The 11,393-nt window shown below is 35.8% G+C and overlaps 1 protein-coding gene across 1 annotated transcript; it reads left to right on the forward strand.

The window, feature by feature from the left end:
• The first annotated feature begins 1,477 nt into the window (after positions 1–1,477).
• Positions 1,478–3,935, forward strand: LOC119066839 (protein disulfide-isomerase). The gene is made up of 3 exons (XM_037169502.1): positions 1,478–1,826; positions 2,057–3,109; positions 3,183–3,935. The coding sequence occupies exons 1-3, from the start codon at positions 1,676–1,678 to the stop codon at positions 3,467–3,469; spliced, it is 1,491 nt and encodes a 496-aa protein (XP_037025397.1). The 5' UTR covers positions 1,478–1,675; the 3' UTR covers positions 3,470–3,935.
• The last annotated feature ends 7,458 nt before the right edge of the window (positions 3,936–11,393 follow it).

Below are 11,393 nucleotides of genomic sequence, written 5' to 3' on the forward strand. Positions count from 1 at the left end.
AAGACATCTCTTTGTTGAGATAGTTCACAATCGTATTTGATTGCTTCGCCCTTGTTATTATTGCAATATATATACAATAGTCGCTACAGAAGTGATAGAATAGATACTTCCTGTATTAGCCTAAACTGCACTCCCAAATTATTTTTGATTTAATCTGTGTTTGGTGTATCTAAACAAATGAATTTTCGCCGTAGACAATGATCACTTTTGCTTTGTTGGTCAAAGCCGAAACACTGAAATATTTGTAACGCTTGATTGCACGGTAACTTAAGTAATTCTGGACCGATTTTCAAACATTTGACTTCAATTAATAACAGTAACAGCAATCGATCTAATCATGAGTGATTGCCAAATGGATTTTTGTCTGGTTTTCTGATGGTACGATAACTTGCGCAATCTTGAACCAACTTTGGGAATTTATTCGACTAGGAATTACATTTTTTGGAGTTAAGTTCGAAGATGGACATTAACGGAATAATGATCTCGGTCGATGAACCGATTTTCAAAAACTTTGTTCCAATCGACGAAGAATGCAAATCAGTATGTCCAGTTTATACTTGTACGTACCATGTCACTAATAAAACATCTGGCAGTGATAAATCATGGTCATACTTTCGATTCATAATTACCTGCAACAGACATTCTTTTTTAAATCTACACCAGCCTAATGTAACGAAGCCCACCTCTCGTTTGGTCAGGTTGAATAGTGAGCTATAAAGAGCTCATTTATTTCAAGCTATCAAATCACATCAGTAGACACAGTGCATGATATGTTCTGTTTTACAAGAGAGTCGCTTTACGAGGAGAAAACCACTCTTTTTTATTGATGTGATTAACATGATTAACATGATTAACCAGTGATTAACATGATGACGAAGAATTGGTGATTAACCAGCATTTGACCGGTGGAATTGTCGCAAAACTACAAACAAACGTGAAATATATCGGTTAATCATTGTTAATAATCGATTTGGAATCACAAAACTTAAGTTTCTGATTAACAGATTAACTCATTAACCATGTTAATCACAAAAGTGATTTCCCCCTCGTCGCTTTATCAATTCGTTTGTTTATTTTTTCCTCAAATATCTCGCTATTTCGATTTTCAAAGGACTCTCAAACGTTCTGATAATCAATTTAAAAAGCTCTGAAAATTCCAATTGGAAATTATTAATTTTCCATTTTCCGCTTCTTGTTCCGCAAAATAGAACTTCTGTCATTAGATCATTTTCTGTTGCAATAAGTATACCTGCGACCTGCGTCACATCTGCTTCTTTTAAACGATCTTCTCACTTTGAGATTCTTTTCACAGAATTAAAGTTTCACTTACCTCGTATCGTAGCTAATTTGCATTTTGAAAATTACAACTCGTTGAAATTCCTATTTCGTTATAGTGACTCATGGATGGCACCACGTAGTCAACGTAGTCAACTCTCCATTTTTTGACACTTTTGCATGGCCACACCAATTTTGTTGTCACTTTTTAGCCAATCAACATATCACACGATTATTTCATCTACTTTGCCACGTTCGCTGGAATTGGAAATAGCGGTGTCGTGTAAGAATCATCGACAAAATTTTTACTATCGTACATTGTTATTTAGCAAGCTCAGCCGGCACATCATCAACGCTCCACCTCTCTAGTCTATAATTGCAATTAATTTAATTTATCACAATGTGGTTGTTAAATACTTTAGTAATTTTATCGGTATTCGGTGCAATTTACGGTGATGCCGATGTGAAAACTGAAGATGGAGTTTTGGTGTTAACAACAGACAATTTCCAGTCGGTCATTGAGAATAATGAATTCGTCCTAGTTGAATTCTGTAAGTATTTCGTGTGCACTTTTGTGTTTGATTGATTTTTCTCGGACAGACGATTGATTGTCTTTTTTGAATAAGCAGAAAATGCTTTTTAGTGTAGGCGGTAACGGAAAATGTGACCGGTTATTAACCTTATGTGTTTCCTTTGTATTCGTGTCAATGTTGCGCTATCTATTTTTCCGACGATTTTTTTTGTCTTAAAATGTAAATTGATTCGTCATCTCCATTTCTAGATGCACCATGGTGTGGACACTGCAAAAGTTTAGCTCCTGAATACGCCAAGGCTGCCAAGGAATTGGAAGAAAAAGGATCACCAATTAAACTCGGCAAGGTCGATGCAACCGAAGAAACAAAACTTGCCGAAGACTTTGCCATCCGTGGTTATCCAACATTGAAATTCTTCCGCAGTGGTTCACCAATTGAATACGGAGGTGGTAGACAAGCTGATGATATCGTTAACTGGTTGAGCAAGAAAACCGGACCAGCTGCTCTTGAAATTGAAACTGTTGAAGCCGCCGAAGAATTCATCAAGAGTCAACCGGTTGTCGTTGTCGGTTTCTTCAAGGATCGTGAATCTGCTGAAGCCAAGACATTCGTCAGTGTTGCCAATGGTGTTGACGATTTCCCATTCGCCATTACCAGCAACGAAGATGTCTATGCCAAATACGAAGCTCAATGCGGTTCCATCATTTTGTTCAAGAACTTCGACGAAGGTAAATCCGTTTACGATGGAGAATCATCCGAAGAATCGATCAAGAAATTCGTCGCTGTCCAATCTATGCCATTGATTGTTGACTTCAATCATGAGTCGGCACAAAAGATCTTCGGCGGAGACATCAAGAGTCACTTGTTGATGTTCATTTCAAAGGAAGCCGGACATGTTGAAAAATACGCTGAACCAGCTAAGGAATTGTCGAGAGGATTCAGAAACAAAGTATTGTTCGTTACCATCGATGCTGACGAAGAAGACCATCAACGAATTTTGGAATTCTTCGGCATGAAAAAGGAAGAGGTCCCAGCTATGCGATTGATCCGTTTGGAAGACGATATGGCCAAATACAAGCCAAAGAATCCTGAATTGTCGCCAGAAAACATCAAGTCATTCGTACAAGACTTCTTGGATGGTAAATTGAAGCAACACTTGCTCAGCCAAGATCTTCCAGATGATTGGGACAAGACACCAGTCAAGACACTCGTATCGACCAACTTCGATGAAGTCGCTTTCAACAAAGACAAGGACGTTTTGGTTGAATTCTATGCTCCATGGTGCGGTCACTGCAAACAATGTAAGAACAAAAAAGACAGAAGTTGTCGGTGACATTTCTAATTATTCTTTTCTCTCTTTCTTGCAATTTATAGTGGCACCAATCTTCGATCAACTCGGCGAGAAATACAAGGATTCCGAGACAGTTGTCATCGCCAAAATCGATTCCACCGCCAACGAATTGGAGCACACCAAAATCACATCTTTCCCAACGTTGAAGTACTACAAGAAGGGCGACAATGAAGTCGTCGACTACAACGGCGAACGAACATTGGAAGGTTTCGTGAAGTTCATCGAAAGCGGCGGCCAACAGGTGGAAGAGGAAGCCGAAGATGCCGAAGATTCATCCGAAGAAAAGGAACATCCAAAAGACGAACTATAAGTTTACAATTGTTTTAGTTTCATCGTAATTCATTGCTGTGACTACTAACGAAAATATTAGACTGTCTTTTCCACTCCGTATTGCTACAAAGAATAAAAAAAAGAAGTAAAATGATGGGTAGGAATGGGGGGTGAATCATTCGTTTTGTTCAATTTAAATTCATTTTTTTTCGCATCTTCGATTAACCATTTTGTATTTTGTGTATAACATTTCCGCTCGATGATGACAGAAATACTTAATTTTCAGATTCTTATATTTCGATGTTGTTTTAACATTCCTAAGTTAATAGTAGCACAGTTCAGCAAGCACATTTGAAATCTTTCGTTTTAAGGCATTATATGCATTAAGATGACGTTTAACACTAATTTAGAGTCGTTTTTCTTTTCCTCTTATTTGGTCTTTTCAAATTTATATTTTAAGTTAAATCAACTGTGTAAAGGAGAGCATAACAGCTTTTTTTAAAAAAGGAAAATAAATTATTTTCTCAAAGAAATATTTTTTAAATAAAAAAAAAAATTGAAAAATAAAACCAGAAACGAAAAGTTGTTTTCTTTAAAATAACAAAAACTAATTAAAATCGGCGAATCAGCCTGCGAAAACGAAGATAAGATAAGAATAAGTATTTTTTTTCGTTAGGTAATCTCTTCTTTTAAATCCAAGAAAAATATCAACAAGCGACAAATTACCAACGAAGCGATCCAACGAGTTTTCGTGCAAGAGATAACACATTATTTCGCATTATGTTGATAGGTTTCTTATAGTCTTCATGAACAAAGACGTGGTCTATCATTACTCGTCAACGTCAACAATTCAACGCAATTCGTATGCAATTTTTTTGTATTGAGCGAAAAAATGTGTTTTGTATGAACCGGATTTCGATAGTTGAACAACTTTACAATCATCGTAAATAGTGCAGCAGGTTGTTTAGTATGTATCTACATAAGGTACAACATTGGCGAAATGTGTCAGTCATGATAACATGACAAAGAAGGTAACTTCCTTGGTAAGAATGTGAATGTTTGTGGAACGTGTGAAACGAAGGAAATATACTAGCTCAACACATTTTGATAACGAAACGTCTGTGAGAATTTTGGGGTTTTGGGGTGGAATGTACAATATTAACTGGTTGAACAACACTTTTCAACCAATCTTTTCCCGGGAATCGAACCTGCTGTCTTTGGGTGCGCTTCAGTCTTTTCGATCCCAGAAGTGCGCTACCACTTGCGAAAAGGTGATTTGCAGGCGCTTGAAAGTTAATTTAAGTTGACTATTTTCAATACACTTAACGACATCAAAGCAGGAGCTAAAATCGATTTACCGCAATAGACTAGTCATGGTCGAGTGACGGAGAAAATTTTTTATATGCTTATCAACTGGCAAACATAGTACTGTCGACATATCTTGAGTGATGTCAAAGTCAGCTTCGGTGCTTGACAGTGCTATGATGAAACTTATCAATTAGCATAATTTCAAGAAAACCTTAGAGTAAACCATAGAGGTAGTAAACGTTGAAATTCCTTAGTAAGTATCGACTTTAACTGCGGCTTATTAAAAGCTGAAAAGCACTTCCTAGAGGGGTCCACATCAACCAAAATTAGGCCGAAAGTACACGAGCAATTTTGCATTTATCCTGTGTTGAATATCGAGTTACATTGAAAAACTCAGCATAATTGTCGATCAACTCAAAATTGCTCGTGCCTTAGACATTCGATATTTTTCGCTATCCCTATTCAAAGATTGCGCTCGCCGTTTAGCGGCACCTGGTCATAGACAAAATGTAATGGTGCAATCCTCATATCGTTTTTTCTTGTATGAGGGGCAGATATTTGTTAATTTCATTGACAAAGGTTTTTCAGAAAAATTTTAGAGGATTTTTGATCGTTTTCCAATGATTTTTACTGGTTCTGGATGGATTTCCAAAGAATTTTGTCATTTTTATTTCTTTTTATTTGATTTTCTTGAATCTTTTAAAGGATTTTTTATGATTTTGAAGATTTTCTTGAGGATTTTTCTATGAATTTGAGGATTTTCTTTCGTAAAATATTGAAGGATTTTCTAGCGATTTCCTTTTGACTGACAGAGGATTTTCTATGAATATTTGAACCTCGATAGTCCCTTCGACAATTTAGATTTCAATCAAAATAATTTAATTTTCAGATTTTCTGCCTAACTGAAACTTCATTTTTCGGCTTTATATCAAGTTCAAGTAAAATTTATTCACATACACGTGGCCTTAACATGCAGATATGCCAAATATATAATACCATTTGTGTAAACATCTTTTCTGCTTCGTAAAATAGACTAATTTCCATACCTACATTATACTTTCAACGCCTATATATGTATGAATTGTGAATATATTTGTGACACGTCGAGAAAATGAAGACAATTTTAGATGAGAAAAAAGCATCACTGAAAACGGAAAATTAGGTGAATCATGCGCAGTGTTGCATTACGTTTACGTTTGAAAGTGCTGACGCGTTCATTTCATTTGATGTGTAAATTTTAAAATACAAAAAAAAATCGTGGTCGGTAGTCATGCGAAGATAATAAAAATAACAATTTTAATGAACTTTTGTTATGATAACAGCGGCTGAAACATCTAACAGCAGTTCACGACCTGTTTTTATTCATTTATATGCACGATAATAGAACTAGGTGGTATTGTTATTCGATTTCGATAACAGTCAAACTTCACGCAAAAATTATAAAACTACTGAAAAATAGCATAAATTGATGGGTAATAACCATTGGGTATATGAATTGTACATCTTCTTATGTTAGAAAATGTATTCAAAGAATCAAATCTAACCGCTAATAAAAAAAACGATTTAGACCTTGGTTGCTCATTATATTGAACCAATTTTAATCTGTAAAACAAAAATAAGAAATTTCTATTTTCAGTTACAGTATTACAAGTTCTGTAAATTTCATTGTCTTATCAACGCTTAATAAACACATTAGGTACCTATCTAACGAACCAACTATAAACACGTTGTTTAAAATAACATTAATATTTTATTCAAAATTTCCTAGAGCTGCGATAAACAACCATATTTGCTCTATTAATATTAATTTATTCATTGAATTACGTGTACATCTACTATTTTAGTAAATTTGGAAATCTAAGTGTCTGACGTGTCCTGAACCCAGATGTTAATTCAGATGAAATGAAAATTTCTTTTTGTATAATTTGAATGCATAAAATTTGGTTTTTAGTAGGGGCCCCCATTAAATGAACAATTTTCTAACTAAATTCTATTGACTTGGCGATTGGTACATCCAACTGCTGTTTGCGTAAGGTAATATTTTCCACAAGGTAAGCATATTACCAATACATTTATCGAGTGTGGTAATTCCCCTCATCTCATTCATTCTACAGAAAGTAAAAAATTCTTTCACTTCTACAACTGTAAGAAACATTTTACTATTACATTAACTATGATGAAACCACATCAAGCAAAGAATGTTGTTTTAATTCTTACCTGTCAGAAAAACTGATCAAATGCTATTGAAAGACGCAAAAATATGCAAAGTATAAAGATCTGAATTTGTTTTTTTTTTGTCGACAGGGGGTCGACAGTGGAGCAGTGTGAACACATTCTACAGGGTAGTGCCATATTGAAAACTTTCTACTAATATATAAGTTCACTGGTTGGGAGTAGTTGTTCACTAGCCAGATAAACCAGCAGCATAGACACCTTCAGTTCGATTCCAGTATGAAGGTAGACATCTTAGACTCTATATGGTGTTAAAGTCTCGGTTAAAGTGCTGAACGTCCGTTGTGATTTGTGGTGTCGCCCACCCCTTGCAAAGATAATGGAAGATCGGTGTAAGGACGAAAATTGGTAGGGAATCAGAAAATGTATCACTCTCGCAATAAGTATCAGAACGAGCTCGAGTGTATTCAAAATTCGCTTGAAACTGCTCGTCTTCTGGAGCATTTCAAGGTATTTTAAGTATATGTCGCTTTTGTTGTCACAGTTTGGTGATTCTATAAATTGTACTAGTGAGTGACGAAGGGTAATCTAGCAATGACGAGATTCGATGTGTTTTAAGTTTTCGCGTATTATTTACTTGTTGTAATCTTTCGTTCGTTATGGTGAAAAAAAAACTGGCACTGAAAAATGAATCCATCGATGTTTGAAAAACAAATGCACTTGTCCTTAATTTGGTATCTACTCGTATGAAGTATTTGATTTACTTAGCCATTCACAGCTAAGCTAAATAGTAAATCTCTTCTAATCAGCAAAACTCAAGTACACTTAAATGACATAAATGTTCGGAAATCTTTTTCACTTCTAAGATTGGAAATTAATCTATTTTGTTCAGATAAGAGTTGAAGACTGAATTGCTAAAAATACCGTCATCGAACAATTACCACAACTTTAGCAAAGAACGCCAAATACTGAGATAGGAGGTGTGTATTGAACACTTTAGCGTAGAGATACATAAAGCATTTAAGAGATATCGGTTTTGGTGTAATTTTGTACATTTTTTCTAAATTCTGAGAAGTTGCTATAAGATAATGGGACGCAACTTCTTGGAAGGCAGTTAATGATTTCTTTAACCGCAAACACAATAACGATCGTCCGAACTTTGCGTTAATACCGGAAGGCCACTCCAAAATAATGTTATGTGCGAGGATATATGCAGCTCCTAGGCATTTGACTCTTTCAATGATGTAGGATGGGCATTTAACTCTTTAGGGTGGGCATTTGCATTAGAAAAGTTAGGATCCTTCATGCCAAAAACAAAAGTGTACAAAAATTCCATAACACAGAGTGTTCACATTCTGATTACAAAAAAATCAGATGTACAAAGTGTTCTTACCACAGTTCATAACGTGCACAGACACCCAGAAGTGAAATTATTGTTTTGTCTTCCAATCCACATTTGTTGCAGTGGCGATGACTGTGTAGTCCGAGAGTATGGCCGTGATTGTTTCAGAAGCAGTTAAGTGGCCTGTGAGACGTCTGCGATTCTTTTGATGTTTTTCTTGTTAACTCAAGATACTCAAAATCAAGATACTTCCTGTCACAGTATCTTGATTTTTTGTGGCTTATTTAGATGTTGGTTTTTGATTGGTGGACTTGGGTTACAGTTTTCCAGTGTTTCATGAATGACCTGTCCGGGCTTTTGGTTGTTCGTATTGTTAAGCAGAAGTTGAGTTGAGTTGAGTTGAGTTGTGATTAATTTTTGTTTTTATGCTTTTACGATTTTATACTTTTGTTAACTTTTTTATAGTAGCTCTTTTGAATTGTTTAGTGCAAACTAGAGTTACGCAGGTCATGTAAACAGATTTTTTTTGATGAAATAAATGAAATGAAAGGAAGTTTTTTGATGATTTATAAAATTTTGAGTAGTCGTCTCATTTCATCTTATTAGGGAAAAATCTGCTGGGTCAGTTATAAAGAAAATTAATGGAAAGTGGCATCTCCATTCGAACCATGAGTTGACTTCTGTCGAGTGTTATTTAGCTTAAGTCCTTTGAAGGTGGAATCGTTCCCAAAATCGCTGCTACACTCCCCTATTGGATAGCGATCTTAGACGAACTATTACTTTAATAATCGATAAACTTTGATCATCGAGTCTTTTACTTGCCAGTTGATGACAATAATTTGTGATAAAGCTTATCGATTATCAAAGTAATAGTTCGTCTAAGATCGCTATCCAATAGTGGAATGTAGCAGCAATTTTGGGAACGATTCCACCTTCAAAGGACTTTTAAGCTAAATATCCTACTTGTAAATTCGTCTGAGATAGCGATACTTATTCATTAGGGTGGGTCGAATTTGCCAACTTGAAAATCCACAACCAGTGGCATGTGGTGTCGGGGAATCTCGCACACGCGATCATAGTATGCGTCCTTTTACGACATGTAACGAAAAGTCATGACTGTGCGAGATTCACCACTTAGAGGTGAATCTCGCACACCATGAATTTGTGTGGTGTGCGAGATTACCCTACCCCGTGGCATGTGAAGCTTGCTAAAACTAATCAAACTGCATCATTACTTTTTCGTTTCCGAATACTGTTGAGTACCGCACAATTAGTTGAATGGGTTTGTCAGGCACCTTGTATTTCCTTTCAAAATTTCATAGAAAATTTTCTTAAAAAAGCTTTGATAGAATACAACTCGATTTGAAAAAATCGGTGCAGTTGAAGTGAAAATATGTACATTTTCTATGTAATATTGGGAGTCTCTTAACTTTGAACCACCATTTGTACATAAAAATTCCTCAAATTTGGTTAGTTCTTTCTGTTAGAGTAAGAATAGGTAAAAACGACAGCGATGGATATTGTGAGGACCAATAGTTGCTAAGCGATACAAGCGATATGAGTTTGGAAAACCGTTTGCTCCCACTTGATCATATCGTTTTTCCAAACTCGTATCACGTAGCAAATATTGGTCCAGTTGAAAAACTAATTACTGTTCAGAAGTCCTGAGATCATGCGCTATACGCTAACACTTTATTTGACTAAAATCCTTCGAGAAAAATTTAATAATTTTTCTGTTGATATTACTGAGGATCTGATATATCCGCGACATAACGAAGCTTTTTTCAATTGATAAAATAAAGGAATAGTTGACGATAAAAAAATGACTGCCGTAGTACCGTTCCAGATGCTGTTCCACCTGTAGAGCCTCCAGAAAGAAGGAAAAAATCTTCATTTTGGCACCAACTTTCTTTCCAAGACTTCTGTAAGCTTGCTGCACGATAGTGGGTGAGGCCAGCTAAAGCACCCCATACTCTGTTTCGTGAAACATCGATGCTGCAGAGAAGGCAGACTCTCCAAACATCTGCTATATTTTCAGTCATAACTCTCGTGGATATACTCGCACCAGTTAGTGCGTATACTCTACCTGTAGGTCTTTCCACGGCCACATTAGTACAACATACAATAATTTAAAATAATTTTTTTTCTTGTCGAAAAACTGTTTTCGGTACCCTCTGATATGTCTTTACCTCTTTACTTTTGAACGCTTTTCACCAAAGCACCTAGCAGGGTAATAGAGGTTGACTAACAAATCATTGAGATCCATGCACAGTATGCCATGATACTACAGACTTTACAAAAATGCTATGTTATCCCCTGGCCACTGAAAGACACTTAAAACTGCTCCGAACTTTGATTTGAAGAAAGATTTTGTATAATGCCGTAATTCGGTCTATATAAATATTCTTGACAAATTTAAACAACCTGAACTTTTCTTCAGGTTAATAATTCTAACACTAAATCACCTATTTCGTACTAACATCAGAAAAATGAAGTTTTTAACACGGATTTTTTTTCTAATATTGTAGCTCGACCTCTAGAACTATTACATCGTTGATAACCAAGGGTTGTTAGGATGTGAGGTCATTACAATACCATGTAAAAGTAACTTCACTAGCTATAGCAGCAAATGTTGGCCGAATCTGTCACTTAAAATGTGTCCTCCCGGCTGAACAATAACCATACGCTATTATTGTTATGTTGATAACCAATCAGAAACATTCTGACAACATCCATCATTGTCATTCACTGACAAAAAAGTTGGCAGATCTAGCTCCAGTTAATGCAATTTCTCATACAAAAACCACATTGCCTGTGGCAGGTAATGCAAATTGAGAAATCACATTACCTGGAGCTAGATTATCGGTCACAGGCAATAATTTATAAACTTTTTTGCCAGTGTTGAATGAGGTACGACGACGTACGCTTTTCGTTACCGTGATCTTGCTTCCCATTTCCTTGATCAATTCCAATCCCAATTTTCCGAAAACACCAGATGTCTCAGTGGCGACTGGGATAAAAATGAATGTGCTTGCCATGTGAGAGTAATGATCTATCTTTTTAGTATCAGATCTTCTTGTCAATATACCCTTTCATTGATGTGGAAAGGTAAATTCGTTTTCTGACTTTAAAACAAATTTCG

This window comes from Bradysia coprophila, chromosome IV (genome assembly GCF_014529535.1).
Source record: "Bradysia coprophila strain Holo2 chromosome IV, BU_Bcop_v1, whole genome shotgun sequence".
Lineage (NCBI taxonomy): Eukaryota > Metazoa > Arthropoda > Insecta > Diptera > Sciaridae > Bradysia > Bradysia coprophila.

What these genes read in the sequence shown, in the direction of transcription:
- LOC119066839 (XM_037169502.1), top strand. Translation starts at nt 1,676, where the DNA reads ATGTGGTTGTTAAATACTTTAGTAATTTTATCGGTATTCGGTGCAATT. An exon ending in ATTCGTCCTAGTTGAATTCT is followed by an intron (nt 1,827 to 2,056) that starts GTAAGTATTTCG and finishes CTCCATTTCTAG; the next exon opens with ATGCACCATGGTGTGGACAC. An exon ending in GTGCGGTCACTGCAAACAAT is followed by an intron (nt 3,110 to 3,182) that starts GTAAGAACAAAA and finishes TGCAATTTATAG; the next exon opens with TGGCACCAATCTTCGATCAA.